The 27,682-nt window shown below is 41.5% G+C and overlaps 1 protein-coding gene across 4 annotated transcripts in view; it reads right to left on the bottom strand.

Annotated features, from left to right (window-relative positions):
- The window catches only part of DDB2 (damage specific DNA binding protein 2), a 41,774-nt gene extending 15,386 nt beyond the window's left edge, over positions 1-26,388 (bottom strand). Inside the window, exons 1-5 of one of the 4 annotated variants that reach the window (XM_061610940.1) lie at positions 26,252-26,388; positions 12,104-12,279; positions 7,724-7,854; positions 6,102-6,293; positions 4,365-4,510 (exon numbers count right to left, since the gene is read on the bottom strand). In XM_061610940.1, the coding sequence (XP_061466924.1) occupies positions 4,365-4,510; positions 6,102-6,293; positions 7,724-7,854; positions 12,104-12,278 (644 nt within the window). In that variant the 5' untranslated portion in view covers position 12,279; positions 26,252-26,388. The other 3 variants (XM_061610938.1, XM_061610941.1, XM_061610939.1) reach the window with 3 other exon arrangements.
- Positions 26,389-27,682: the final 1,294 nt, after the last annotated feature.

Here is a 27,682-nt window from a genome sequence, read left to right as displayed (position 1 = left end):
AGCTGAAGTGAACCGTAGTAATGTTCTGATGTGGGATCAGTTTTGGATTATTTGGATCAGTTTCAGTAATAAACTGAACAGGCATCACTTGGAAAGACTAAGCACACTCTTTAAAACATTCACATTGTGTATAACATTAATTTAAAGCATTTGAAATGAAGATTAACTGTAAGCGCCTCAAGATTGAAAGATGAGAAACACAGGACTCCAAATTACCAGGGCCAGCCCAAGACAGTTTGATCTCTGATGTAAAGATGGCTAACCATCCCACCTCACACATACACAATTCCATGTACAGAAGCTGACTAGAGTGGCAGATGATTCTTGTAGCAACACTGGTGATGAGATAGCATTCACACTTGGCAGCAGCAGGCTAGCTTAGGGGGCACAAGGTAGACCTTGTGGCACATACTGCTCTTAAAGGGAAACGGTTGAGGGGCTCAGAAAGAACAGCAAGGGCCTTCCACTACCGACTTCCAACACCTGCCGCCTCATTCTGTCTAATGATAGGGTCAGCCTTGCAAATTAATTTAAAGTATGAGGGCCCATTCACGTTTTGTGTGGCAGATGAGATTCCTGCTTGTTTTCAAGTGAACATCCAGAATGCTTGTGGGGAAAAACTAGATCAAAACATGTAGTGAACAAATACTGCATGCAGCCAATACTAACTCCCAAGCATGAGGTACAATCATGTCTCTGTGCATCTCCCCTTCATTCATAACCAGTAGCGTAGTGGCAAATTCAGAAGTGCAGGGTCCCTTCATGATAGTCACAGCCATGCCCTCTCCCCTTCCCCTCCTATTTTGCTGCTGGGTTGAGAATGAGATCTTTGTTAATGCCTTCACCCACCACAACAGATGTTCCTAGGAGTCAATGAGCATAAAAGAGGTGTCAGCTACTGAGAAGAGTCTTCTCATTGGCTGACTCACCCCCTTTCACTCTCATTGGCTCCAATCAGCAGGAAAGGACAAACAAGCATGTTAGAATACTCTTCTCAGTGGCTAACACTGTCCCCTTTCATGCTCATTGGCTCATAGGATGCTGGAGACATAAGAGACCCTGCTGGGACCCTGCTCCTAAAAACAGAGGGGATCTAAGACCCCCTGAGACCCTGGACAACTATACCCCTGTACATAACTATGTTTTACTGACAGACATGCAACTGATAAACGTGTCTGCTATATAAAGCAGACCTTATTGGTTCCAAACATAGTTGTACACACACAGTTCAGGGCAATTGGCAGTAAAAAGGTAAAACTCCAGAATCTGGCTTATTCACTCTTCTGCAGGCCTATGTGGTATGGGTAGAACACCACCGTTTCTAAAATTTCTACTAGAAAAGTTGTTTGCCTTCTCTATAGATTAATTAAATGTGTTACATTGCATTGCTATATGCCTAACGGAAAAGGGATTTCTAGGATTCTAATACTCTCTTCCCCAACACTAGAGATGTGAAGACCTGGAACAAAACAGAAAAAGTGGGGAGGGGAACTGTTTTTTCTATTTTTCCCTTTTTTTCTGTCCCCCCAATGGGAAAACAGGAGGAAAACTGGGAGAAATCCAGGTTTTTCCTAATTTTTCCAGTTTTTTCCCATACCTTCACGTATCTACCCAAAACCACTTCAAGTACACCACCACTCTAATGCTCATACCTGCAAAAATTCTGAACTGCTTCCATTTGCCAGGCTGCAAACAACAACCAGATTCCAATGGCCCTCCGTGTGATCAGTTAAGATTCTAAAACAGAAACATTACCACCTATTTATGCCCAGGGAAACAACCCAAACAAAAGGCAAGAGTCTGTTCCTGGCACATTCAAAAGATTAAAGGATATTTATGAACTGAAAAATGACACTGCCCTTCTCACTCATCAGACATCATGGAATTCATGGCCAGATTGCGGTGCAGATCATTTGCCTACTTGACCCTCAAGGTACTATAGACTAAGTATGCCATCCCCAATGCCACATAAAGATTTGCCACCACAAATGGGTTGAATTTCATGCCTCCAAGAGAATCTCCTAGGCCTTTTTGGAACATAGATGGGAAGAGAGGAATACACCCAAGTTACTGGGGAAAATTGGAACAGGCTGTCAGCACATCCTGCCAGAGATCCACTGAGTTCATAAAGCCTCTAGATGAATTCACACCTATCTATTTAATACTGGATTAGTTAGCCCTGAACCTTGCCCAGTCTTAGCTACATACTGGGCAGTTAACTTCTCAGATGTTTGCATACAGATTCCTTTCAGAATAGGAATATAGGAGAGCTATCCTATATCCTTTTGAAAAACACTGAATAATTAAAAATCCTGAAAGGGAAACACTAGACCATTCCTGTCCTGGTGGACTGGACTTACCAGCTCCTTCCTGTGCAACTATTTGCATTGACTTGTTGCTCTCTTTTCAACATTCCTAGCCCCATTTAAACAAACAGCAAACATATGCAGGACTAGAGTACTTCCAAGGACAGCATATAGAATTAAAAATCTCAAGTTATGACACACATCCTCCACATTTAAGTAAGTGTTGCACTAAACACCCCCAATTATGTATAGAAAACACAGATATGTTCTGTGCCTTTAGGATCAACCTTCCACATATTAAAAAGTTCCCTCCAGTTGCACCAAGCTTCCTTTTGTTCTGACTGAAGAATGTGGATGTGGCACCTTGATCTGCCTAGACACAACTGAAAGGGGAAGAACAAATTGAACAACATTCCATCTTGAGACTCTGGGACCCCTGCACTCACACTGTCCAATTTATCTTCCTAGGAAGGTCTTCATTAACAGTTTCTCTGCAGCTGCCTTCAATACACGGTATATGGTGTTTCCCAGATTTCTCCAAATCTTTTTGGAGAAAAATATGGAGATTGCAAAGCAGAGAGGAAAATGAATCTCATTCCATCAAACTCTAACTTTATTGGGTCAAAATGTGAAGCCTTCACACAAGAAGTCTGTATGTTAAAATTCATTTCTTGACACAAATACTTCCATCTATAGAGATGTGTAAAAATATTACATGAAGATATCCAACCATGTGTCTTTTTGGCTTCTGGTATATGCTTCAGATAATTACTATGAGAATCAGGTTCAGGATCAGTTTCCTGATACATGAACTGGGAGGAAAATAAAACACTCACACAACCAATCTTATATTCAGTTTAACACAGAGAGGTTTCTTCATGCGTTTTCCCCCAAACTGGTATTAATATCATCATCAGAAAAAGTTATATCATATGAAGTACCCATGGAAGTCCAACAGGTGCAAAGAAAGTTGCTGTGACCACTACAGATAGCTGCCACCTCTACAATCATTTTGGATCAAAGCCTCGGCCTTTAGAATCAAACTTTAGAAACCAATTGAAAGTTCAATAGATCTACTCAACAACTGTTACTACATTCAGATGTGAGATGTTCCTTCTCAATGACAGACTATTTCTATGAAATATGTATTTTATTATTTTTAATAAAAGAAAAACACAACAATAAGCTACAGTGGGATACATTGTTACAGTATTTCTCATAATCCTGGGAGTAACAATGTTAATCTGTTAAAGCAAATACACAGTCAGATGCCACAAATAGATTTATTGTAGCATAAACTTTTGTGAAAAGAACCCACTTCATCAGACGCACCTATTAATGACTTTTAAGGTGCTACAAAGCTCTTTTTTTGTGTTTGCCCAAAATCGTCATCACTAGCGCCCAGAATAAATGTAAATTCTAATGCTGAATGTATGCATTTTATTTGTAAACATAATTCACAAGTTTTGGAATGCCATTAAACAGTTCCTACTCACTCCCCTGTCACATGCCCAGGGAAGTTCCAAAGCTATCAATCCCCTACTCCATTCCCAACACTAATTTGTTCTGTTATTTCTCTGCTTCTGTCTATTTGTTACAGTATGTTATCATGGTGAATGTCATATATAGAGACAGTCCCAGTAAATTTAAGGTTGTGTCAGCGTTAAATTCAGTCTGATATATATTTGGGAACAGATGTCTTTGCCAAGGGGAGAATCTCAGGCCAGCTTATGTGACTATTTTTTCAAGCTAAGATATACAGTTCTTTTCTGTTGTTTTATGATATCTGTTTCTCAAATTGTAAACTGTTTTCCCCCATCTTGTTTTTTACTTATGGAAGCTTCCTCAAAGGCTTTTTTCTAGGGATAAAAGGTAGAGTATATTAAAACAAAAAAATAGCAATTCAGGAATAATAAAATTATTCAAGTTCTGAGTGAATAACTCTAGCAGGACGGGGATGAGGGAGGAACCCACACCAAAACTACACTACTTCCTATGCTTTGTTGCTGTCTAATACCAGAAGCAGTCACAGGTGGAAAAAACTGTATCACATCTTACTCCCAGTCATCGGTACTGGTGAAGACCCGGATTGTATTTCCATTAAAATCCTGCAGGGCAGTAGTTCCAGCAATTGATGATGTGTATAGCTCACTAGGATTAAAAGGGTTAAACTTCATTCCTGTGATGGCTCCTCCAGCTCCCATCTATAATTAAGGGGATGAATAAAAACAGAAAACCACTCAGAGATGAGGAAGGAGGAAAATCCCTCTTATTATCTCATCAACATCAGTAAAAGGCAACATTCATCTTATTGTGACAGCAACCAGGCTGTGCAAATATCCTCATAGGGAAAAGATTGCCAGCTCCTCTGGCCAATACCACGCCTGTTAAATAACTGCCATGCTAAAGAGTGAGCCTGCAAAGCCCCAGGCACTATCTATATCTTGGGCAGTTTGGCCCAGTTTCTTGTCACGATCGCCACCATGACAGTAGCAAACAGAGCAGTATTGCTGTGCTGCTAACCTGACGCCCTTCCAGCTGAGTTGCTGCTGCATACCAGCATGAAGAGTGGAAGGAGCGAGTCGCAGCAAGATCTGTGAGGTGCAAAGGTGCCAAGAGGAGCACAGGATTTGTTCCGCCTACATGTATGCACCACATCGACCTCACTGCTCCCTCAGCCCACCAGCTGGCCAGAGTGGGGTCAGGGAAGAAGCACAGTCCCACCTTGCTGTCCACCACTGCACCATCAGCTGAACTACTGAAAGTCACCTGCTCAACCACTTTATAAGTATGAGGCTCTGTGAGTGGTTGCTAAAGGACATAACCAAAGGATACTAGCTATTTTGAGAGTAGCGTGGGGAACTCAAGTTGTCTTGTAGTGCATTTTTATGGTCTTCTGTACACAGATGCATCTTGTTTTGCACATGCGGAGGTGGAAGCCAGGAAGGGGATAAAGGATAAGGCTGGAGACAAGTAATGTTCCAATAGAGAGAGGGGCAGAATAGAGTTTGGGGGCTCAGTTTAGGGGTTGCATTAATGATTACTTTCTTGTGAGGACTTGGGAAGATAAAATGCAAGATGGAGGCGATAGACAAAAGGTTGGGAGCTCTGGAACTTCCATGGTTGCCACTATTTTTCCCCTTATTTTTCTTTGATAAGGGTGAAAATGAAAGTCCAATGTAATGTTTGTGCCTGAAGTATTATTTTTATGCTTATTCTTGTGAGCTTTTCTTTCATACGTCTAAGACAATAGTATAAACACTCCTTGCTTCAACACAAATCCAAATTATAGCAGTATAATATTCTCAAAGGAGGCTTAGAATTCTCAAGGAACCTATTCTCTTCCTCTTGGTTTCCTCAGCCTCTAGAAAATATAAATTTCAATCCACAGACAAATACAAGTATATTTTGCCAAGAGGCTTTTATCAATGCAGAAAAGTCACAAGTCCAATGAAAAATATTACTTCAGTTGCAGGGACTTTCTTCTTTTCATTCAATACATTGCTCCCTCATCTAACAAAGCATGAAGGTGAAGTAAAGAGTTTTTTAAAAAAGATTATCCATATACTTAGCTTAAGATTTTCCATTTTAGAGTATTAGTTACCTAACTCAAATATATCCTTCCATAGCTAGATCATCCCCATGCTTGGAAAGCAGGGAAACTAAAATGCAGATTTCTCTAGTGCAACTGAGTTCTGACTTTAAGCCCTCATCATCAATCCGTTGCTGGGCACCACATACTGCTCTAACACACAGCATGCACTGATACGGCATTCAGTCTTCATAATGACTTACCCCTTTTATGAAGCAGGCTTTATTAAGCACTTCGTAGTCCCAAAGAATAATGTCTCCACTTTTGGAGCCCACAGCAACTGTGCTGGGGTGTGCTGGATGCCATTCCAAACATGTAATTCTCCTGTCAAAAGGACTCGCTGTTCGGAACAGGCGGTATGAGTAGAGAGAACGTACAAAAGGCACTTGGAGACACTGTTGCAAAGACAATGAGAGAGTGAGATCCAAGCCCTAGCACTCCACGGTCTGTGCCACTCTTCCAACCATCTGTATGAGTAAAGCCAAGCTAGGTTACATGCATCCGCATGCATTTTTTTAAAACAAACATTTTTTAAAAATAAAAAGTAGCCAGATGCTACAAGCTTCAGCAAAGGAATAGCTGGGGGAGGAAATGTTTAATCCTTCACTTCTGCTTGTTTTTCCACTCCCCAGCAGCTTTTCTCTTACCGGAGTAAAAGATACAGGCTACTTTCAGTTAAAAAAAATAGAGAAAAGATACACCGGCCAACATATTTTGTGTGGTTTGTACCAGTAAGGCCACCACGGGCTCAAATTGTGTATTAACTGATGTCACTCCAAATTTTTGTTTTGATTAGTATAGAAGGTATTTAAGATAGGACTCTATAAGATCGGTTGTATTGTCCCATGGTTTTACCTGTATTATTTTAAATTGTTTTTTTGTATTTTAGGTGTATGCTTCATGGTTTTAATGTCGTGAATAGTTTAATTGTATTTTAATTGTATATTTTTGTATGCTTTTAACCATATGTAGTTTTTATCTGTAAGCCGCCCTGAGTTCCAGCTTTGGAAAAAGGGCGGGGTAAAAATAAAGATTCATTCATTCATTCATTTAATTAAGTACAATATTTTACATGAAGGTATTAATTCATAAACTAGGAGAAAAAGCAATCAGCTCATTCCCTGTGGACATCACAGGACAGCAGGAGGAAATAATACTATTATCATGACAAGGAATATGGAGAATATGGTGAGAAGGTGAGCAACATGACAAATAAGCAATTATTTGTGATGTGACATATGCAGGAGACAGCACAGCGGGCAAGAGTGCAAAGAAATGACAGTATGTAAAAACCAGAATGAGGCTTAAATTTGATGAGGTGGAGCAAAGAAAGATTGCACAGATAGCCTTGCATGTAAACATGGCCTTAGTGCTACATATGTGAGAGTCTGAATGAGCCTGAGCAAAGCATTGCATGTGTACACTCCCCCTTCCTCTCTCCTCCTCCTGCATGGCTGGGAAAAAATTGCAGAGGAGGAGGAGAATAGAGGAAAGTGTGCAAGCCTGATGCCTTACTCTGGATCATTCAGTCTTGCTGAGGTTCATTCTAGTTCTACCATCATTCAACATTATCAGCAAATGCACCCAAAGAATTATGCAGCTACATGGTTAAAAAAAGGAAAAATCTGCAAGTAGCTGCATTATGCATTCTATGGAGAAACATAAACATGGGTCAAACAATTAATAATAAGATAACTTTTACCCATTTCTCCTCCACTCTCCCATGTAGTATGTGACACTTCTACAAATAAAGAGTGTGTTTAGGTATGAATAGAAACTTTAAGGAACCCAGGTGTTCAGCCAGATAGTACACAAAAACACTTACCTTTCTGAGCTGTGTCCCAATAGCACCACCCAGCATGTTCTGATACACATAATGGACAATGTTCTTCTGCATCTCTCGCTGATGGAGAAACACTCCAGTGTTTCTGATAATGGAGCCACAGAAAGTTTTTCCTGCCAGACAACAACAAAAGTAATCTTACTATCTATGTGCTCACTTAGGACCAACAGACTTCAGATTCTAGTAAAAGAATTAGACCCACAAGGTCCATCAATTGGAGCCAGGTACAACAAACCAGAAAACATGGTTAAAACAAACTAGCCAGTTTCATAACAAAATACTTCAAACCAAGGGTTATGAGGTTGGCTTGTTCAACAAATCAGGGTGCGTTCTAAATTACAACCTCTGCTTTAACTGTGATATCAAGCCAGGATTTTGTGAAAGCAAAACAGACACTTCTGAAGTCTCCTGCTGGACACGTGGAAGAAGGTAGGGAGTGCACAAGCCCAAGTTTTGGTTGGAGTCATTCCAGCTTGGGCAAATGCTAAACAATTACATGCAAACTACTCCACTGAGTTCAATAAATCTTACTCTCAGGTTAAGTATGCAGGCACCCTGTAGATTAAGGGTAGCCAACATGATGCCCTCTAGAAATTATGGACTACAACTCCCATAAGCTCGAGCCAGCATGGCCAATGGTCAAGGAAGATGGGAATTGTAGTCTACAACATCTAGCAGGCACCACATTGGCTACCACTACTGTAGATGGATGTAGGTGGGTTTATAATACTGAGTGGATTGCAAGTTTTTGAGTTCATCATACTCTTCAAGCTGGCTGGATGTTACAAAAAAAACCCAAAAAAGCAGGAGGTAGTGAGAAAACTATGCTAGGCATGATGACAAAGTCCCCATTCCCAGTTTCTAATAGTCTTAAAATGGAAATACTTAATTAAGTTAGGCCATGCCTAGCACAAAGATATTTCAGGTTGCATCAGGAGCTACAGGAACGAAGAAGCAGGGCTGCTCCACTTTTGAAAACAGAAAAGCCATTAGTCATTCAGATCTTCTTCTGGCACTAATTGGAACACATAGGTTCTTTATAAAGCAGAGAGAAGAAGTAAAAATGTGTCAGCCTTATATTAAAAATCTACAAGTAGCTGCATTATGCATTCTATGGAGGAGGGAATATAAGCATGGGTCAAACCATTAATAATAAGATAACCTTTACCCTTTTGTCCTCAATTCTTCTATGCAGTATGTGACAATTCTACATGCAAACAGTGTGCTTAGATATGAATAGAAACTGTAAAGAATGCAGGTGTTCAGCCAGATAGTAAGCAAAAAGCTAGATACTCTACCAAATTCACAGTCTAAAATAAATCCCCAACCTTTAAAAATTATTTTTATTGAAAATATAACAGAAAGAAAAAACATCAACTCAGATTAACAATAAGAATAATCCATCAGTCATAATTTAAACATATATATGAATATAAACAGTCCATATGTCTAAATAGATATCCAACGGATATTGACAATTAGAAGTTATACATTCAAAGGCAGAAAGAGCAGTAAGATCTTCAGATCATTGAGTAATTAATCTTCAACTTGACAATGTGACATCATCATCTTCATCATTTTACTTCTGATTAGCTAAGATCACTCCAGGAAGGAAAAAGAAGACCTGCCTAATCAGAAAAATATGGTGTCAAAGCAGTAGCTTTGAAGAAGCCAAGAAGAAACAATGGCTGCAACAGGCTTGAAAAAATATGAATGTGTTTTTTGGAGACTGTATTTTGCCCCCTCTCTATACGCATTACAAATGGAAATAGGTTAACAATCAATGTAGCTCTACCAAGAACTTAAACAGATAAAAAGTAAAGTAATGGGGAAGATCATCTTTATCTTTCTTCCTAGGCAAAAGGGGGGGAAGGGCCATGACTCAGTGGTGGAGCATCTGTGTTGCATGCAGAAGGTTCCAGGTTCAATCCCCAGCATCTCCAGGTAGGGCTGGGAGAGACTCCTGTCTGAAACCCTGGACAGCCACTGCCAGTCAGTGTAGACAGTGCTGAGTTAGATGGACCAATTGGTCTAACTCAATATAAGGCAGCTTCCTATATTCCTGCCATTCTTAAACCACGGTGGCAGAAAATAAATATTGGCCCAGATTAGAGGGAAAAACAATATTCCTGAGACTTCCAAAAGCATGAGAACATAAACCCCAGCCACTCCCCCCGGAGTTTCTGCTTGAAACAGAACGTTCCAGGTTTGTTCTATAGTTTACATACAAAGCACAGAGCTACTGGCAGTCTGTTCTCAACAAACAAGCCCGCTGACTCTTCATGGAAAAGCCTAAAAACACTGTTGTACAGGCAGAATTTTGCTGAGCAACTCCGCCTCGGATTTGTTTTTGAATATTAGTTCTACATTTTGTGTTTAATCACCAGAAACATCTGTATCACCGACACATTTATTTAGCCCTATCCATGGCACGTCTAGTCATCCCCAAAGCAAAGGGATACAATCTCTTAATGTCAGATGAGGTAGAAGCAGATGAAATGAAACTCTTAAGCATAAATGTGCAAGGAAGGGTCCTCACTAAAACAAAAGTATTTCCTAAGTCAACCAAAAGAGGAAAATATTAAGGAAGCAACCCCCATTCAAGTAACAGCAAAATTCCCATTGATTTTAAGTCTCTATGTGACAACAGCATACCTGTTGCTTTAAATATATGTCTTCCCCATCCATATAGGTAGGACATTGTCAACAGTGGAGCCTAACTGTGAAAGAGAGCATCTAGAGCAGCCTTTCCCAACTAGTGGGCCACTAGATGTTGTTGGACCACAATTCCCATCTTTCCTGACCATTGGCAATGCTGGCTGAGGCTGATGGAAGTTGTGGTCCAACAACATCTGGTGGCCCACTAGTTGGGAAAGGCTGATCTAGAGAGAGAGTCTATGGAGATAAGAGCCTGGGAAGGTTTTAACATCACACACACCATTGGCCCTTCCAATCAGACCTCCACAAGAGTGGAGCAAACCCAGATGTTAAAAGATGCAATCAAACTATTGTCACATATAATTTGGGCCTCAAATATGAGCTTTCATATGTGCTGGTACTTTTACAGTTCTTGTCTTATCTTTACTATTCACACATGCCAAATGTCAAAAGACTTTTAACACAAAGATATATTCAGACCCACTTATATCATTATTTCTTTAAGACTTTTTATTCTATGACCTTTTTGGGTTGTACAAAGCTTTTTTTAAAAGCAGTTTTTTGAACAATACAAATAATATAACATTCAAACAAAAACTAAGTGGAGAGTTAAAATAGGTAGGGGGAGACATGGAAAAGTTCAAATAAGGAGAGGGTGTACAAATCATTAATCCAGTGTTGCATGGAAAGCAACGACGTCTCCTTCCACATTGAAGCACCATCCATTTTGCTGACCCTAGATGACACATGACTCAGGGCCCAGTGGTAAATTCCAAATAGCAGGAATTCAATTCAATAAAACATGGTATTTTTGAAATATAATGAGGCTTGAAAAATGGAAATGGACTGCCTTCTAGTCGATCCCGACTTATGGCTAGGCTACCCTATGAAGAGGATTTTCATGGTAAGAGGTATTCAGAGGGGGTTTACCATTGCCTCCCTCTGAGGCTAGTCCTCCCCAGCTGGCTAGGGCCTGCTCAGATTGCCACAGCTGCACATGCCAGCCCCTTCCTTAACTGCAACTGCCAGCTGGGGGGCAACTGGGCTCCTTGGGACTATGCAGCTTGCTCCAAGGCTGCACAGGTGGCAGGGCATGTAACCCCTGAGCCACTCACTGTGGGGGTGATCTTTAGCTGGCCCTTGACACCCAGGAGACATGAGCGGGGATTTGAACTCACAGACTGGACTCCCAGCCAGGTTCTCCTCCCCACTGTGCTATACCAGCTGACATAATGAGGCTTACAGGGCCAAATTAAGTATTATGAAAATTTTACCCCAAAAGGTCTTACACTGAGCAGCTCCACATCATACAATAATAACCTTGATTTCTGCACCACATTTCTGTACAAAACAATCTTTTAAAATTCTCCTAGTTTTATCATGGGGGAGCAGATTAAGTTTTCTTTGTTAGTTAAGATGAACACAAATAAACACCCTGAAGTTAGAGCTGTTTCATACATTTTATTTTTTCCTAGAGAGTAATAACAGGCATGCAGGAAAAATTACACATATGAATTGGCCTGAGATACCTTCCTTCAAGGCGGGGAGTGAGGAACAATATATCAAGAGGACAACTTACATTTACCCATGCTGGACAGTCTGTTAACCATAACTGCCATCAGAATGTTTACAGGACCAAACAATACCAACAAAATTAAGTTACAAAGTGATATAAGAGAAAAGTATTGTGTTTGAGGACATTACCAATTTTCTCCAGAAGGTTGGAGGATTTTTTCACAAGTAGTTTCTTTGCTTGTGGCTCATTTTCCAGTTCTCTATAATCTCGTTTCCTTTTCCCAGTTGATTTTGCCTCTTTTTCTGATGGACACTCACATGATTTCTGATGTTTCTTGCCCTTTGACTGCTTCTCAGGGGCCATTCTGGTAAATCAATGAAAAGGACCGGGGGTGGGGGGAGCGGGGATATAGTCAATGAACTTTGAACTTTTTAGTCTGTAGCAAAAAGATACATTTTTAAAGTACCTTAAAATGGAGGAAAACAGTATGTGTAATGTGACATTTCAAGCTTCCCTCTTTGCACAAATTCTCACCAATACTATATTATTATTTTCTTAGTACCTTTATATTCCACCTTTCTTCCTTCATGGAACTCAAGTCAGTGTTCAGGGGTTCCCAAGAGGTGTCCTATCCAGGCACTGACTAGGCCCAGGCCTGCTTAGCCTCACCTAGATGGCAGCCTCATGAGCCTGGGATGTCACCAATTTTGCCTCTGATCTGGGATCAACATAGCTATAACTTCTATTACAGACTGAAAACTGCATTTCTATATCAGACTTAAAATCTCTTTCTCGAAACAGACTGGCATTTTACTTGCACTAAACAGGGAAGTAATTTTAGGAAACTAGATTTTTTCCTTTAGAATAGGCTGCATTCACCCCATACCATTAAAGTACCCCCCCCAAGAATACTAGGAACTATAGTTTATCCCTCACAGAGGTACAACTCCCAGCACCCTTAAACTACCCTTAAACTACAATTCCAAGGATTCTTCAGTGGGGAATGTGCTTGGAATGTGTTTTAAAGGTAGGTAAAGTGCTCTGAACCAGGACATTAACCCTTTCTCCAGTACATTCATGAGATTTATTCCCAGATAAATGGATATGGAACTGCAGCCTTACAGAGCATTCGTAATAAGGTCAGGAGGTGAATGAAAGAGTCTGCCAAGTCCGCAGCAAAGGAAACACCACATTCAAGCCAGCCAGTGCAGGTCACAGAGCAGCTTTTTCCTCTCCCTGCCCCTTTTGGGTATCTGGTTGACCATTTACTAAATTTTCCTTTCCACTGGATTCATTGGGATGGGAAGTAGCTACACCAGCCCTAGGGCTGACATAGTTTTCTCCCTTGTCAAAGGATTGTTGTGGGAACAGGAAGGCTTTGTGTCCTATGAGGGCTTTGGGGCTCCTGCGGGAAGGATGGGATATAAATCAAATAATAAATAAATAAAGAATCCAAGGCGTCCCCTGATCTGCCCCAGCATGCCTTACTGTCTGAGGAGCAATGGTGGCAGAGCTTTCTGCTGTCGCAACAAAAAGCCCTCTGCTAGCAGATGTCTTTCTCTGGCTGGCAACCTCCCACTCGGTAGGATCCAACAGCCCCTCAGCCATTCTTCCAAGGAATTAAGGATTGCTTACTTAGTATCATTTTTCTTTTCTCCCCCCCTTTGCTGAAAGCAAAGAATGACAGCATCAGTTGCCATAAAGCATAAGTGAAGCTGTTCAGTGTTTGAATCGGCATCTGATGTCAGTAATGGACTGGATGAGGGCAAGCAGAATGAAGCTTAATCCAGACAAGACAGAGGTGCTCCAAGTCAGTCACAAGGCAGGTGAAAGTGTAAAGGTTCAATCTGTCTTGGATGGGGTTCCATTCCCCTTGAAGGCTCAGATTCACAATTTTGGTGTAGTCCTGGTTACAGTCCTGATGCCCATGCTTCAGTGGTGGCCTAGAATGTTTTTGCACAGCTAAGTAAGGCTAGTGTGTCCATTCCTGGAAATATTAGATCTACCATGGTGACACATCCTTAGTTACATCTTGATTGGTCTACTGTATTGCACTCTATGTGGGGCTGCCTTTGAAGTGTGTCAGAATGCTGCAGTTAGACTATTCACCGGGGCCACTTATAGGGATCTTGAAACCTCCAAGTTACAACAGCTTCACTAGCTATTGGTCCATTTCTGGGCACACCTGAAAGTACTGGTTATGATTTATAAAGCTCTCCACAACTTGGAACCGGGTTATCTGAAAGACTGCATTCTTCCATACAAGCCTGCTTGGTTTTAAAATCCTTGGGAGAGGTCCTTCTTTCTGCCCAGCCAACATCTGAAGCACATTCAGAAGTAACCTAAGAGGGCATTTTCATTGGCTACTTGCAGGCTCTGGAACTCCTTGTGAAGAGAGCTAGCTGACAACTCCAATGACCTTCCACTGGCAGGCGGACATTTTTATTTAGCCAAGCCTTTCACTTATAAACTGACATGCAAATAAGCTATTCTTGCATTAACTGGTTGTTTTGATTGATGTTTTTACTTGTTTTCTATTTATGAGTTGCATCTCATGTAGTCATGGTCTGAGTGGAACTACTGCCCTTCACATAACAGAACTTCAGAGGGTGGGGGTGAGAAGAAAATCCAGAGCAAATTGGGGGAACGGGGTATGTGGGGAAGGAGAGGGAGAAGTTAATGAAGGAAAGTAGTCCTGCTCACACAATGACTTAATTGGACATCACCCTGTTTTTACTTTGTTACTTACTGTTCTTTGTGACGCCCTTCCCTGGGTCTCCCTGTCAGGTTCCTACCTGCTCGTGGTTACTGCCTGTCTCTAGGCACCACCAGGGACTCCACCAGTCCGGACTGTCCTTTCTTATGGTTTCTCTCCCCGCTCTAGCACAGATCTCAACAGATCCCCCTGCTAGGCAGCACCACCAGTCATGTCCTATAACCAGTAGTCCCAGAGACTCTGCCTGAGTCTCTCTATCTGGTTACCTCTGTGACTGAGTGCTAAAGCTGTCCCAATCCCTTTGATTTACTCAGACTGCTTATAATTCTGGTTTGCTCTGAATACTTGTGGTGTTATTCTTCCCCCGCTGCCACCATTTGTCACTCTTCAGCCTTGGTATTTACCTCACCCTCCCTTCTGGTCTGTGAAACCCCAGCCAAGGATCAGGCCTTTGGTAAACCAAATAAGTATTTTATTATATAAGAGATAACAAGATTTCTTTAAAAGGCACTTAAGCACATGGTTACATCTATTCCTGAGGTACTGGTCTTAGTATTAATCCGAACTCCACCCTCTCCTCTCAAAACCCACCAAAACAACCCTCTCAAGTCCACCAACGTCCACCAACATCCACACCACATCCACCTCACATCCACCCAGATTTACCTGACATTCTTCCTTTTATACTGTCAGCCATTTTAAACATCCAGCCAATCATCCAGCATTCTACTGCCCATTCACTCCCCCTTCCTCTTTCACTCCACTTACCATGTATCTTCTAAACAAACAGCACTTACCCTATTTACACTAATACAGGATCATCACATTCCCCCCCCTTAAAACAACGGCAGAGTATTATTCCTGTTCCAGGATTTATACGTCGCGTTAACAATATAACAAGTCTCTATGGGGAAAATGTCTTTCTTTGTTCCTCCGTCTGGTCACGTCACTGCAGTCCCAGCCACTTGCCTGGAAAGTCCATCGGCCAGTACATTGTCCTTGCCTTTGATGAACTGGAAGTCCACTTGATAGTCCTGTAGGGCCCAGGACCACCTCTGCAGCATAGTGTTATGGTTTTTCATAGTCTGCAACCATAACAAGGCCCGATGATCCGTTGTTACCGTGAATCTTCGTCCCCACACGTATGGGCGCAACTTGTTCAGTCCCCACACGACCGCTAGGCACTCCTTTTGGACCGACGAATAGTTTTTCTCCCTCGGCGTCAGCTTGCGACTCAGATACGCCACTGGATGTCTGGTGCCTTCTCTCTCCTGCAGCAAGACGACTCCCAGCGCGAGGTCTGACGCATCTGTAGCCACGATGAATGGTTGCTCATAGTCTGGTGCTATTAATATGGGTCCTTGGCACAAGGCTTGCTTCAGCAGATCAAAAGCCTTCTGACATTCATCCGTCCATACCACACGCTCAGAACACTTCTTCTTGGTCAATTCATGCAAGGGGGTTGCTATTTCCCCAAAATTTCTCACAAACTTCCTATAAAAACCAGCCACACCTAGAAATGCCCTTCCTTGTTTTTTGGTTAAGGGGATAGGCCACGCTTGTATTGCCTCCACCTTGCTCCATAAGGGGGTGATTTTCCCACTCCCCACCTTATGTCCTACACAGATTACTTCACTCACAACTTTCCCATTCACACGGTATGGCATAGATCTGATTGGGGCATGATCTCCAGTATCAATAGAATGTCTGGCTATACTGGTTCGGCCAGTTTTATTGCCAAAGAGATTCCCATAGTTTTTCAAAACTCTCAGAATCTGTTCTGACCATTCCAATTGATCTACCCCTCCTTTGTCTTTGCTTTCCTGTACCAAATCCAGAAGTTCAGGCCCACTTCCCTCAGGGAATAAGGTAACTTGCAACACCTGTGCGTCCCTGGTATGGTAAGGCTTTAACATATTTACATGAACCACTTTGCTTTTGTTTAATTGGTCTGTGGTGATTACATACGTCACTGTGTCAAGCCTTTCTCTGATGGTATATGGTCCTTCCCAGTAAGCCTGTAATTTGTCATGTTTCCTGGGTATGAACGCCATAACCATATCTCCCACATCATACACACGTTCCCTGGCTGTTCTGTCATACCAGTAACGTTGCTTCTCCTGTGCTTGACTCAAATTCTTTTTCACCACCTCCATCATTGATGTTAATTTATTGAGGAATTCCAATACAAAATCTACTACAGATGTTTTGTACTCTCCCAGGGTTCCTTCCCATGAATTTTTTAATAGTTCCAAAGGTCCCCTCGCTTTTCTAGTGAACATGAGTTCAAAGGGTGAGAAGCCTGTTGACTCTTCAGGGACTTCTCTGTATGCAAATAAGAAGCATCCCAAACGTTCATCCCAGTCTTGTGGGTGATCTTGTACATAGCTTCTTATCATGCCCTTCAAAACGCCATTGAATCTCTCTGTTAACCCATTAGTGGCGGGATGGTAAGTAGTGGTCTTTAGATGTTTTAGACCACAACATTTCCACATACATTGCATCACTTCTCCCATGAATACACTGCCTTGATCCGTCAGCACTTCATGAGGGAAACCCAGCCTCATAAAGATTTTTAATAAAGCCTCTGCCACTACAGGGGCTTCTACAGATCTTAGTGCTTCTGCGTCTGGGTACCTGGTGGCAAAATCCACCACCACCACTAGATATTTCTTGCCATGCCTTGTGGGTTTGGAAAAAGGGCCCACCAAATCTATTCCCACTCTATAAAAGGGTTGTCCAATTATAGGAAGGGGCTTTAAGGGTGCCTTAGTCTTTACTCCACTTTTTCCCACCTTTTGGCATATACCACAAGATAGACAATGTTGTTTTACATCTTTGGAGATGTTTGGCCAATAATAGTGTGCAGCCAATCTCCTCTTGGTCTTTTTTATTCCCAGATGTCCTGCACATGGGACATCGTGGGCTACCTCTAGCAATCTGGTTCTATATTTGCTATGTACTATCAATTGCTTCACTGGTTCACATTCATCCTTTCTCTCAGCAGGCATCCACAGTCTATATAAAATCCCATTCTCACACACAACTTGATTCCTCAGTTTGTCAGTGAAAGGAATCTGTTGGGTCAGGGCTTGTTCCTTTATTTGATTCAAACTGGTATCTTTATTCAGCTCTTCTCTGAAATGCTCTGTCTCTTCCCCAGAGACCAGCTGATACAGTTTGTCTCCTTCAGCAGGCCTGCTAGTGGTTGCTATGGTGACCTGAGGCTGGCTAACAGTTTCCACCCTGTTTGCTTCAGCCCCCCTTAACATAGCTTCTTTTTCTCTGCCAAGTTGCTGTCTGGTCACCACATATATTTTCCCTTGGGCTCCCATAACATCTCTTCCCAGTATCACTGGTTCTTGTTGCGGGGCATTAATGCCTACTTTATATCTGCCCTCTCGGCCTCTCCACGCCATTTTCACCAGGGCCACAGGCAAGCTTTCTGGTTGACCCCTCACTCCTTGGATATTCACTGTTTCCTGAGGTAATATTTCCTCAGATTTTATTAAATCTGGCCTCAGTAACGTCTGAGCGGCACCAGTGTCAAGCAATGCCCAATAATTTGCCCCTTGTACACTCACTTCCTCTCTCAGACTTGAATCGAGGTCTGTTACTTCTGTCCAGTTTATCTGGCAAAACTGAACCTTTTTCGCTGCTTCTAAAGCCTTGGGCTCTGTTTTCACTGCCCTTGTATGAGCAGGATTACTAATGGGGTTGGCAACCTCACATTGAAAACGTAGGTGCCCCGGTCTACCACATTTGTAGCATAATTTCTCCTCACTTTTAGGGTACACAGATCCACTCTGGGGTGTCCTGTGCCCTTCAGATTTTACTGGAGGACTCACTCGCTGTGGTATCACATCCCTTCTGCCAGCATTATATGGTCTGGGTTTAAAATCTCTTGATGTTTTCCCCACCCAGCCAGTTCTATTGGAGGCAAAGTGATCCGCCATCTCGGCGGCCTCCTGCACCGATGTAGGGGAACGGTCCTTGACAAGGAGCCTTATTTCTGGTGGTAACTGATGGTATAATTGATCCAGTATCATGAGGTTTTTCACCTCCTCCACAGACTGAGCTTTTGCACTTGTCAGCCATTTCCCAAATATGTCCATCAGTTTTGCCCCCAGCTCCACGAAAGACCTCCCTGTCTGTATCTGGCAGTTTCTGAAAAGCTTTCTAAAATAATCAGGCCCCAGTCTGAATCTTTTGTATACTGCCTCTTTAAACTCAGCATAGGTGACGGGCCTGTCTGAGGGGAAATATTGGTATACCTCTGCCAATTCCCCTTTGATCAGGTTTGATAAATACTGCATGTATTTATCTTCAGGTAGCCCCCACAACTGAGCTGCCTTTTCAAAGGTTGTGAGATAAATTTGAGGATCTTGACCAGGCTCATAGACAGCAAAGTCCTTTGGAGTAATTTTTATTTTTGCTCCATCTCTGTCTTTCCTTGTCTCATCAGAATGAAACTTCTCTCTTTCAAATTTTAACTTTTCTGCCTGTAATTCCGCATCCACTCTCATTCTCTCAGTTTCCATCCGCAATCTCTCTGTTTCCAACTCTCGCTGTTTATCTTTCCCATCAGCTTCCATCCTCAATCTCTCAGCTTCCAACTCCCTCTGCTTGTCTTTTTCCTCAGCCTCCCATCTTAACTTCTCTCTCAAGTACTCTATATAAGCGGGATTGCTTAAATATCCTTCTGGGGTCTCTTCCCTGACAGGTTGTTTTTGCTGGGCAGTTGCAAATCCTATAAGTGCTACCCTCAATTCATCTACCCCTTTACCCTCGTGAGGTAAATTGAATGTTATGCACTTCTCCACCAGCTCCTCTCTTTTCATTTTTATATATTCAGCCATGGTCACTCACTCTTTGCCACACACTCTTTGCCAGTCACTCTCACAAGTAATCTTGTTTTGTTATTTCTGTTTGCCACACCACTGGTAGGGATTCTCTAGTATTCGTATCTCACCGCTACTGCCACCACATGTGACGCCCTTCCCTGGGTCTCCCTGTCAGGTTCCTACCTGCTCGTGGTTACTGCCTGTCTCTAGGCACCACCAGGGACTCCACCAGTCCGGACTGTCCTTTCTTATGGTTTCTCTCCCCGCTCTAGCACAGATCTCAACAGATCCCCCGGCTAGGCAGCACCACCAGTCACGTCCTATAACCAGTAGTCCCAGAGACTCTGCCTGAGTCTCTCTATCTGGTTACCTCTGTGACTGAGTGCTAAAGCTGTCCCAATCCCTTTGATTTACTCAGACTGCTTATAATTCTGGTTTGCTCTGAATACTTGTGGTGTTATTCTTCCCTTCCCCGCTGCCACCATTTGTCACTCTTCAGCCTTGGTATTTACCTCACCCTCCCTTCTGGTCTGTGAAACCCCAGCCAAGGATCAGGCCTTTGGTAAACCAAATAAGTATTTTATTACATAACAGAGATAACAAGATTTCTTTAAAAGGCACTTAAGCATATGGTTACATCTATTCCTGAGGTACTGGTCTTAGTATTAATCCGAACTCCACCCTCTCCTCTCAAAACCCACCAAAACAACCCTCTCAAGTCCACCAACGTCCACCAACGTCCACACCACATCCACCTCACATCCACCCAGATTTACCTGACATTCTTCCTTTTATACTGTCAGCCATTTTAAACATCCAGCCAATCATCCAGCATTCTACCGCCCATTCACTCCCCCTTCCTCTTTCACTCCACTTACCATGTATCTTCTAAACAAACAGCACTTACCCTATTTACACTAATACAGGATCATCACATTCTTTTATTGTATTTTTATTATATTTATATTATTGCTGTTAGCCCCATTAAGCACATTTGATGGAAGGGGAAAGGGCCATAGCTCAGTGTTAGAGCATCTGTTTGGCATGCAGGAGGTCCCAGGAACAAACCCAGCATCTTCAGGTAGACCTAGGAATGTCCCTGATCTCATATCCTGGAGAGCCGCTGCCAGTCATTGTAGACAATCCTGAACTAAATGGACCATTGGTCTGTGTCTGTCTAAGGCAGGTTTCTGTGATCCTACTGGAAAGATGGCATATATATATTTGACACAAAAATAAGTAATAAATAAATCTGTGTTTATTTTTAATATGTGACTTGATATAGCTAAGTGCTCTTGATTATGTACAAAGTCAGCATAAACCCTAATGCTACCCTGAAGTATATCCTGCTATTTTCATCCTGAATCCAGCAGAGCCCCTCAGGTCCTTCAGTATTCCAAGTCCTCCCCAGGTGTACACTAAACTCTGATGAAGCTCCTTCATAATCATCTGCTAATTTGCACTTGCACAAATGGAAATCCTTCTAAAGTAGTAACTAAAATATGGTTGAAACACACACTGGGAGGTTTCCATGCATTGCACACATCAGAGAGGGTCAGAAAAGAGTCTATTTGTGTCATAGTTACATGCAAGTCATAAGTTCTAGATTTTGTTCAGGATGTTGCTGTCTTAGTCCTAGAGCCAGAGGGGTTTCTAGTCTCATCTCAAAGGAGTAAATTTCACATATGCCATTTGATTCTGCATCACTAAAGCATTCTTTTTTATTTATTTATTCCCCACCTTTTTTTCATGATAGAAACCCAAGGCGGCTTACATATGGTTCCCAGGAGGTCTCCCATCCAGGCACTGACCACACCTGCCGGGCTCATGTGCCTTCGGACCATAGCCTGGGACCATTTTTGGTATGATACTTTTTAAATTTTGATAGCTTTTGGTTTGTGTGATGTCACAAATATGGCAGATGCTAAACTGAGAAATTAGAAAGCATCTCATTTGTTTTACTTTCCTCATGCATGCTAACTGTTCTGACAAATAGTTTTCACATGGGAACTTTTTAACAGCCTAATGGAATGCAGAAAATGTTGCACCAATTTCCAAGATAGGGGTGGAGGGGGGAGATTTTTGTTCCCCCCCCCTAATATTTTCAAAATATGTTGTGGGGTATAATTTCAAATGGGGTTTTTTTGCACCCATTTCAAATTTCAGAACTAGGAACTATTAAGAAGAAAAAGAAACACATTTTAATTGTTACACAACTATAACTACTACCATAAAATTCTGGAAAAAGAGTTGGGCCTGGCTTAAAGCATCATGACAATCCCACTTGAGAAGAGATCATCTTGCACGTCTAAAAACTTACTGTGGATTTTGATGCGTAGACTGATCACCAGCACCAAATCATTCCCAGCTGGACTGGATTCAACATTAATCCCCAGGGAGGATGTGAAGTCTACCCAACTAGCATAGGGTACCTGCCAACTATCAATTCTCCGGCAACTAGCCTGAACACCATATATGGAATGCTCCACTGCTCAATAGCTATCAAAGAAAAATTAGAACTGAACTCAGTAGCCATTACTATAGATCAAGCCATTTATGCAAAAAAAAACCAAAATTGTGTAGAAACATCCTCAACCATTTCAATCAGTAGTTCTAAACCCTGGAGGATTCCATACAATCTGCAACTTCATGGGAATCATTGTCAAATCCCTGTGTTGGAAGAAGTTCAAACTAACATTTCACAGTTGTAGGAGGACTTATAAACAGCTACTACTGACGACTTCTCACAAATATTGTCCACGCATGCCTTTACTACTACTTGTGATATGCTTGAAAGATATTTAGACCATCTCAGGAAAAGTAATAGAGACCTTTTGTCCTTTTGGATGTCCTGTATTGATATGGTAGACATTTTTCTGATGACAATTCGAGCTAAAAGAGAAGGCAGCTTGCCTATGTATCTGGCTGCTATACAAAAAATCCTTGAAGCTTTGGGTACAATCATCTCAACTATGCAGGCTACCTTCCAGTGTATTATGCTGACATGCTGGCACTAGAAGAAAATAATCCATCAGTGTATGACTCCTTTCAAAAAGGCAGTTTTTCTGTACAAACTGAATCCATTTGGAAAAATCCCTGTTGACCAGGTTATCAAAGAGACTGAAAATAAAGACACACAAGGGCCAGACATCTCTTCAATTATTTATATATATATATATATCTGGTGCTTGCCCTTATGTTGGTATTGTGTTTGACACATGCCAACCTATATCTATAAAGAATGTTGAAAGAATTCAGAGGTCGACAGAAGACACCCCGCATGTGCAAAACATCACGCCTGCTCATCCTGTGAAAACTGGTGGCAGTTTTTGTGCAACAATAAATCTGAGCTTATCAGATTCATATGGAAAGAATGGCAGCTTCTGAAGTACACTGGGATGCTAGGTAGCAAAGTTATGTTCACTACATGTGAGACAGTTTGCTGTCAAATGTCATCATCATTTATGACAAACATTCCGGTTCTACACACATCCCAGGAAGAAGCAGATACATGTGTTGTGCTTCACATCTATAATGCCATTGCATCAGGATATTCCAGTGTGACAATTCAGTGTGATGATACAGATGTTGCAGTGATTATATTGAGTACATTTCCAGTTCTCACCAGGCATGGTGGGCACATCTTCATGAAAAGTGGAACATCCAATTGACTGAGGTGCTATGATATGAACCAGATGTTCAACCTACATGGTGAAAATGTCTGTGCAGCCTTACCAGCAATGTCCACTATCACACGATGTGACATGGTTAGCGCATCTGCTGGTAAGGGAAAAGCTATGGCTTTAAATTTATTCAAAAAGAAGATTTCTCACGTGCACATACAGACCTTGCAAACAGGTTTGCAGTAAAAACAGAAACAATGGCTGCAGTAAAGAAGTTTGGTTGTAGATTGTATGGGATTAAGATGAACAATCTAAATGTGTTGTGGTATTCATTATTCTACGCAAAAAAGGGTTCAGTTGAATCCCACCATCTTCCACCATGTAAGGATGCTGTCCATAAGCATATTCAATGAACTAACTACCAAGCCACTATTTGGACTAAAGCACTGGAAGCCGAACCAAATATACCAAATCCTGTTTTGCATGGCTGGACTGTGTGTGATTCCAGTGGCACTGAAGTGTTTGACATAAATTAGACAGACTGTCTTGCAGCTCCAAAAGTAATGGAGTTGTTGTCATGCTGTTGTCCCAAGAAATGTATGGCTACCACCTGTGCGTACATTAAACATGAACTAAAGTGTACTGATATGTGTAAAATTCAGTAGTGCACCAATTACAGTCATGATGAAAATTCTGACCTTTTTTTGAAGAAGATAGGGACTCAGATGATGAGTAAAGTGGTAAAATATCTGTCATGTAGGACAGTTTGCACAACTGTTTTCAATCAGTTAACTCTTATTTCCTTACTTTTTTCAGTACAACGATTGCTGTAACTGTTTCTTATTTTTCCTCAAAAACTAGTTTAATAAAGTAATTTTTAAACAAATGAACAAATTAAAAATATTGCTATTACTGGATGTCTAAGAAATATATATTTCCCCCCAATACATTTTTTCAGAAATATTTTAGGAAGTCCATTTTTTATTCCAAAAATAAACTACTTACACACCCCAAGCTAATGATAAATGAAAATTCGAGTATGTGAAATTTACTCCCTCGAGATGAAACCAACCCCCCACCTTTTCAGCCTGTTTCCTCCCTATCCTAGACATTCATTCTATCTATACAATAAATAAATAAGGACACACATTTTAGGCAGATATTTCCAATTATTATCCCAAGTGTCCACAAATATTTTATGAAGTAGTGATCACCATAGCAAGTGGTTTTTCATTTGCAATGGATTAGACCACAACACTGTATATTCAGGGCGCTTCCAGATGACCTGCTTATTGAACATCAAATCAAATCTTTATTTACAGTCAACTGACCACAAATACAGAACATAACATGTTATGAAATAAAAGACTACATAATAACACAAACTACAACATACAGCATACTAGATTATAAAAACAACTCCATTAGTTTAATTGCCATTAACAATCATATGGGGTCTGGTCAAGATGGCCAAGTTCAGGAATTTTGTCACTTGCTCAGTAATTTCCTTATCTGAACCCTCAAGTAAAATAATCAGAAGGGACTCAGAGGAACGGCCGCTTATTGAACATTCATCCTGATTTGTTTGCAGGGAGATTAGACAATGTTGGCTATTATAATGAGCATTCTTTCAGATTTATTTGTGGTGAGGTTGGATGATGTCGTGTCAAAACAACTGCAGTCCCTTTCCAATGCATTTCTCCATCACTTTGCTTATAACAAAAAGTCCAGAAAATAGCAACAGTCTGGAAGCATGCTCAGTCTTCACTTCAGACACATTAATGTTGCATGTCGCTTTGAGTTTTCAATTTGGAAAAAAAGTGACTAATATATATAAATAACAACAAACAACAAAAATTTGGTCTGTCAGCATTAAAAAGGCACAGAAAGCCAACCTAGTCAGCATTAGACAGAAAAATAATGCTCTCTCCTGCTCATACGAAACACTTTTATAATAGTTTCATAATGGACATGAAACAGTCCATGATAAAGTCAATTATTTTACCACAGAATTTCTATTTTCAACACTGACATATAGAAGGTGTGTGGCAATCTAGCTAGTGTGTGGCAATAAGGATCACGACATGGACCTCCCAGGACCAAATCTGTTTAACCATGATGGAGAAGCTTTTGGCGAGTTAGTATCTCAATGTAACCAATCTACACAGAGTATGAGCAAGGACAAAACGCAAGGTTTATACTCCTGCAAAGAAGAATGTAGCACATAAAAATATTTTCACCAGTCCTGAGCAACAGCACTGTGTGATTACTGTTTTAACATGCTCTGGCACTTTAGGGTGAAGGACAAGCAATTAATAATAATAAAATGGGAACAGACTGCCTTCAAGTGAGGGAGTTTTACCATTGCCTTCCTCTGAGGCTGAGAGGCAGTCATTGGCTCCAGGTCACCCACTGAGCTTCATGGCTCTGTGGGGATTCAAACCCTGGTCTCTCAGGTCGTAGTCCAGCAACTTAACCGCTACACCACACTGGCTCTCTAATAATAATATAATAATAAAGGAAGGAAATAATACAAGAAATCACAGCAAATACAAATGGTTCTCTCTCTTCCCTTCATAGCACCTAAAAGGGTCAACACTAACAGCCCCTCAATTTTATATAAGTTTAATATGTTTGCACAAGAGACGCGGAAGTGACTAATATAAGGCATGCGCATTGCTGCCTAAATAGAATTCCTCCCCACCAACCTCGAGCACTTTTTCAAGAAGCGTGAAAGAACTTTTAACCACGGTGAGGACCAGCAAGGCGGTGCCTGAAGCACGCAGGAGGCGCTCAGCGTCAGATATGAGAAGCAAGGAATACAATTGAAAGACCCCGATGAAAGATGCTTCCCGAACGTGGGAGCCTCCGTTACAAGTGAGAAGTAGAGAGAAGCAGCAGCAGCCGGGGACGCCCCTCACCTGACCTCCCGCGGCCTAGACCGCACGCTTCTGTAACGATGCGATTGCTGGTCAGGCAGCTCCACTTGGGAACTCAACTGACAAAAAGCGCGGGAAGGAGGCGCCTCCTTGGCAGTTTCATAACCTCACCGGTGGGGTAGAGGAAGGAAGGAGGGAACAGGCAAGAACTTTACGCGGGAAACTCTAGCCGGGTTCCGGCGTAGCTCGGGAACCTTGTGGCAAATAGGCTTACTTTTTCCACTCGCCCGAAGGAGGCGCGGCCGGCCAGAGACGCGCTGTGAAATGGTGGTGCCGGTCCACGGCAAAGCATTCGAGAGAGGCGGTGAGGCAGCTGTCTGTAGCCGCACCGAGAAAGAATTCTCATTGCTTGACTCTCAGCGGGTCTTATGTTGAACGAAAACTCGGACCTGGTGTCTCTTTTTTATTATTATCTTCATCGTCGACTTCGTCATAGCTCCAAGAGAATTATTGTTTTTTAAATGTCCCTGGAACACAGACAATACATTCTCTGATCATGTGCAGAGAACATCTACATCACCAGCTGCTACACGTAACCAGGTTCAGTCTACGCCATACTGAAGACCCACAACAATGGGGAAGTGGGGGGATAATTCCCTGAGGGGAAAATCACTGGAGCAACAAAGAATATGTTACATTTGAGCGCCGGCATGGTGTAGTAGTAGAGTGTTGAACCCAAGACCTGAGAGACAAGGGTTCAAATCCCCACTCGACTATGAAGCTTGAGCCAGTCACTGTCTCTCAGCCTAACCTCCCTACAGAGTTGGTGTGAGAATAAAATTGGGAGGGGAAGAACTATGTTTGTACACCACCTTGGCTGCATTCACACCAGACATTTACAGTATTCCACTTTTATTCCACTTTAAACAGTCATGGATTCCCTCAAAGAATCCTGGGAAGTGTAGTTTATGAAGGGTGCTGAAAGGTGTCAGAAGACTTCTCATATTTATTTAATTAATTAATTAATTAATTCAATTTTTATACCGCCCATAGCAAAGCTCTCAGGGCGGTGTACAACAAATAAAAATATGTCTTTACATTTCAATATTAAAAACCATCTAATTCTCAAATCAACAGTTAAACAAACAAATAAAACATATAACTAACAAATATAACATTAAATACAAATACTGAAATACTAAAATATTAAAAATATTAAAATCATAGAGCTACAATTCTCAGTTTTCTGGGAAAAGGAAATGACTGTTAAACCACTCTGACAAACTAGTTCTGTGATGAGAATAGGGTCTCCTAACAATTCTCAGCATGCTTCACAAACTACACTTCCCATGATTCTTTGGAGGAAGCCATGACTGTTTAAAATAATTAAATAAAGTGGAATAATCATGGAATAAATGTCTGATGTGAATGAGGCCCTTGAAAGGTGGGGTATCAATGTAATAATAAATAAAATTTGTAACATGCTTGTAACAAACACTTCCCCATGCTGAACATCACTTATGAACATGGTGCAATAGTATATAAAAATGTGGAAATAATGGAAAGTTTCAAGCCAGCATAGATTCATATATGAATGTATCCCCATTTTTAAAAACTGTGCGCATAGAAGAAAATAGCACGTTAGAAAGAAGGTGAGGCTAGAATCCTTCTGTCGCAAATACTACTTTATTTCTACAAAAGATAT

Source organism: Rhineura floridana, chromosome 2 (assembly GCF_030035675.1).
Source record: "Rhineura floridana isolate rRhiFlo1 chromosome 2, rRhiFlo1.hap2, whole genome shotgun sequence".
Taxonomy (NCBI): Eukaryota; Metazoa; Chordata; class Lepidosauria; order Squamata; family Rhineuridae; genus Rhineura; species Rhineura floridana.
This window is presented reverse-complemented; position numbering and strand designations above follow the sequence as displayed.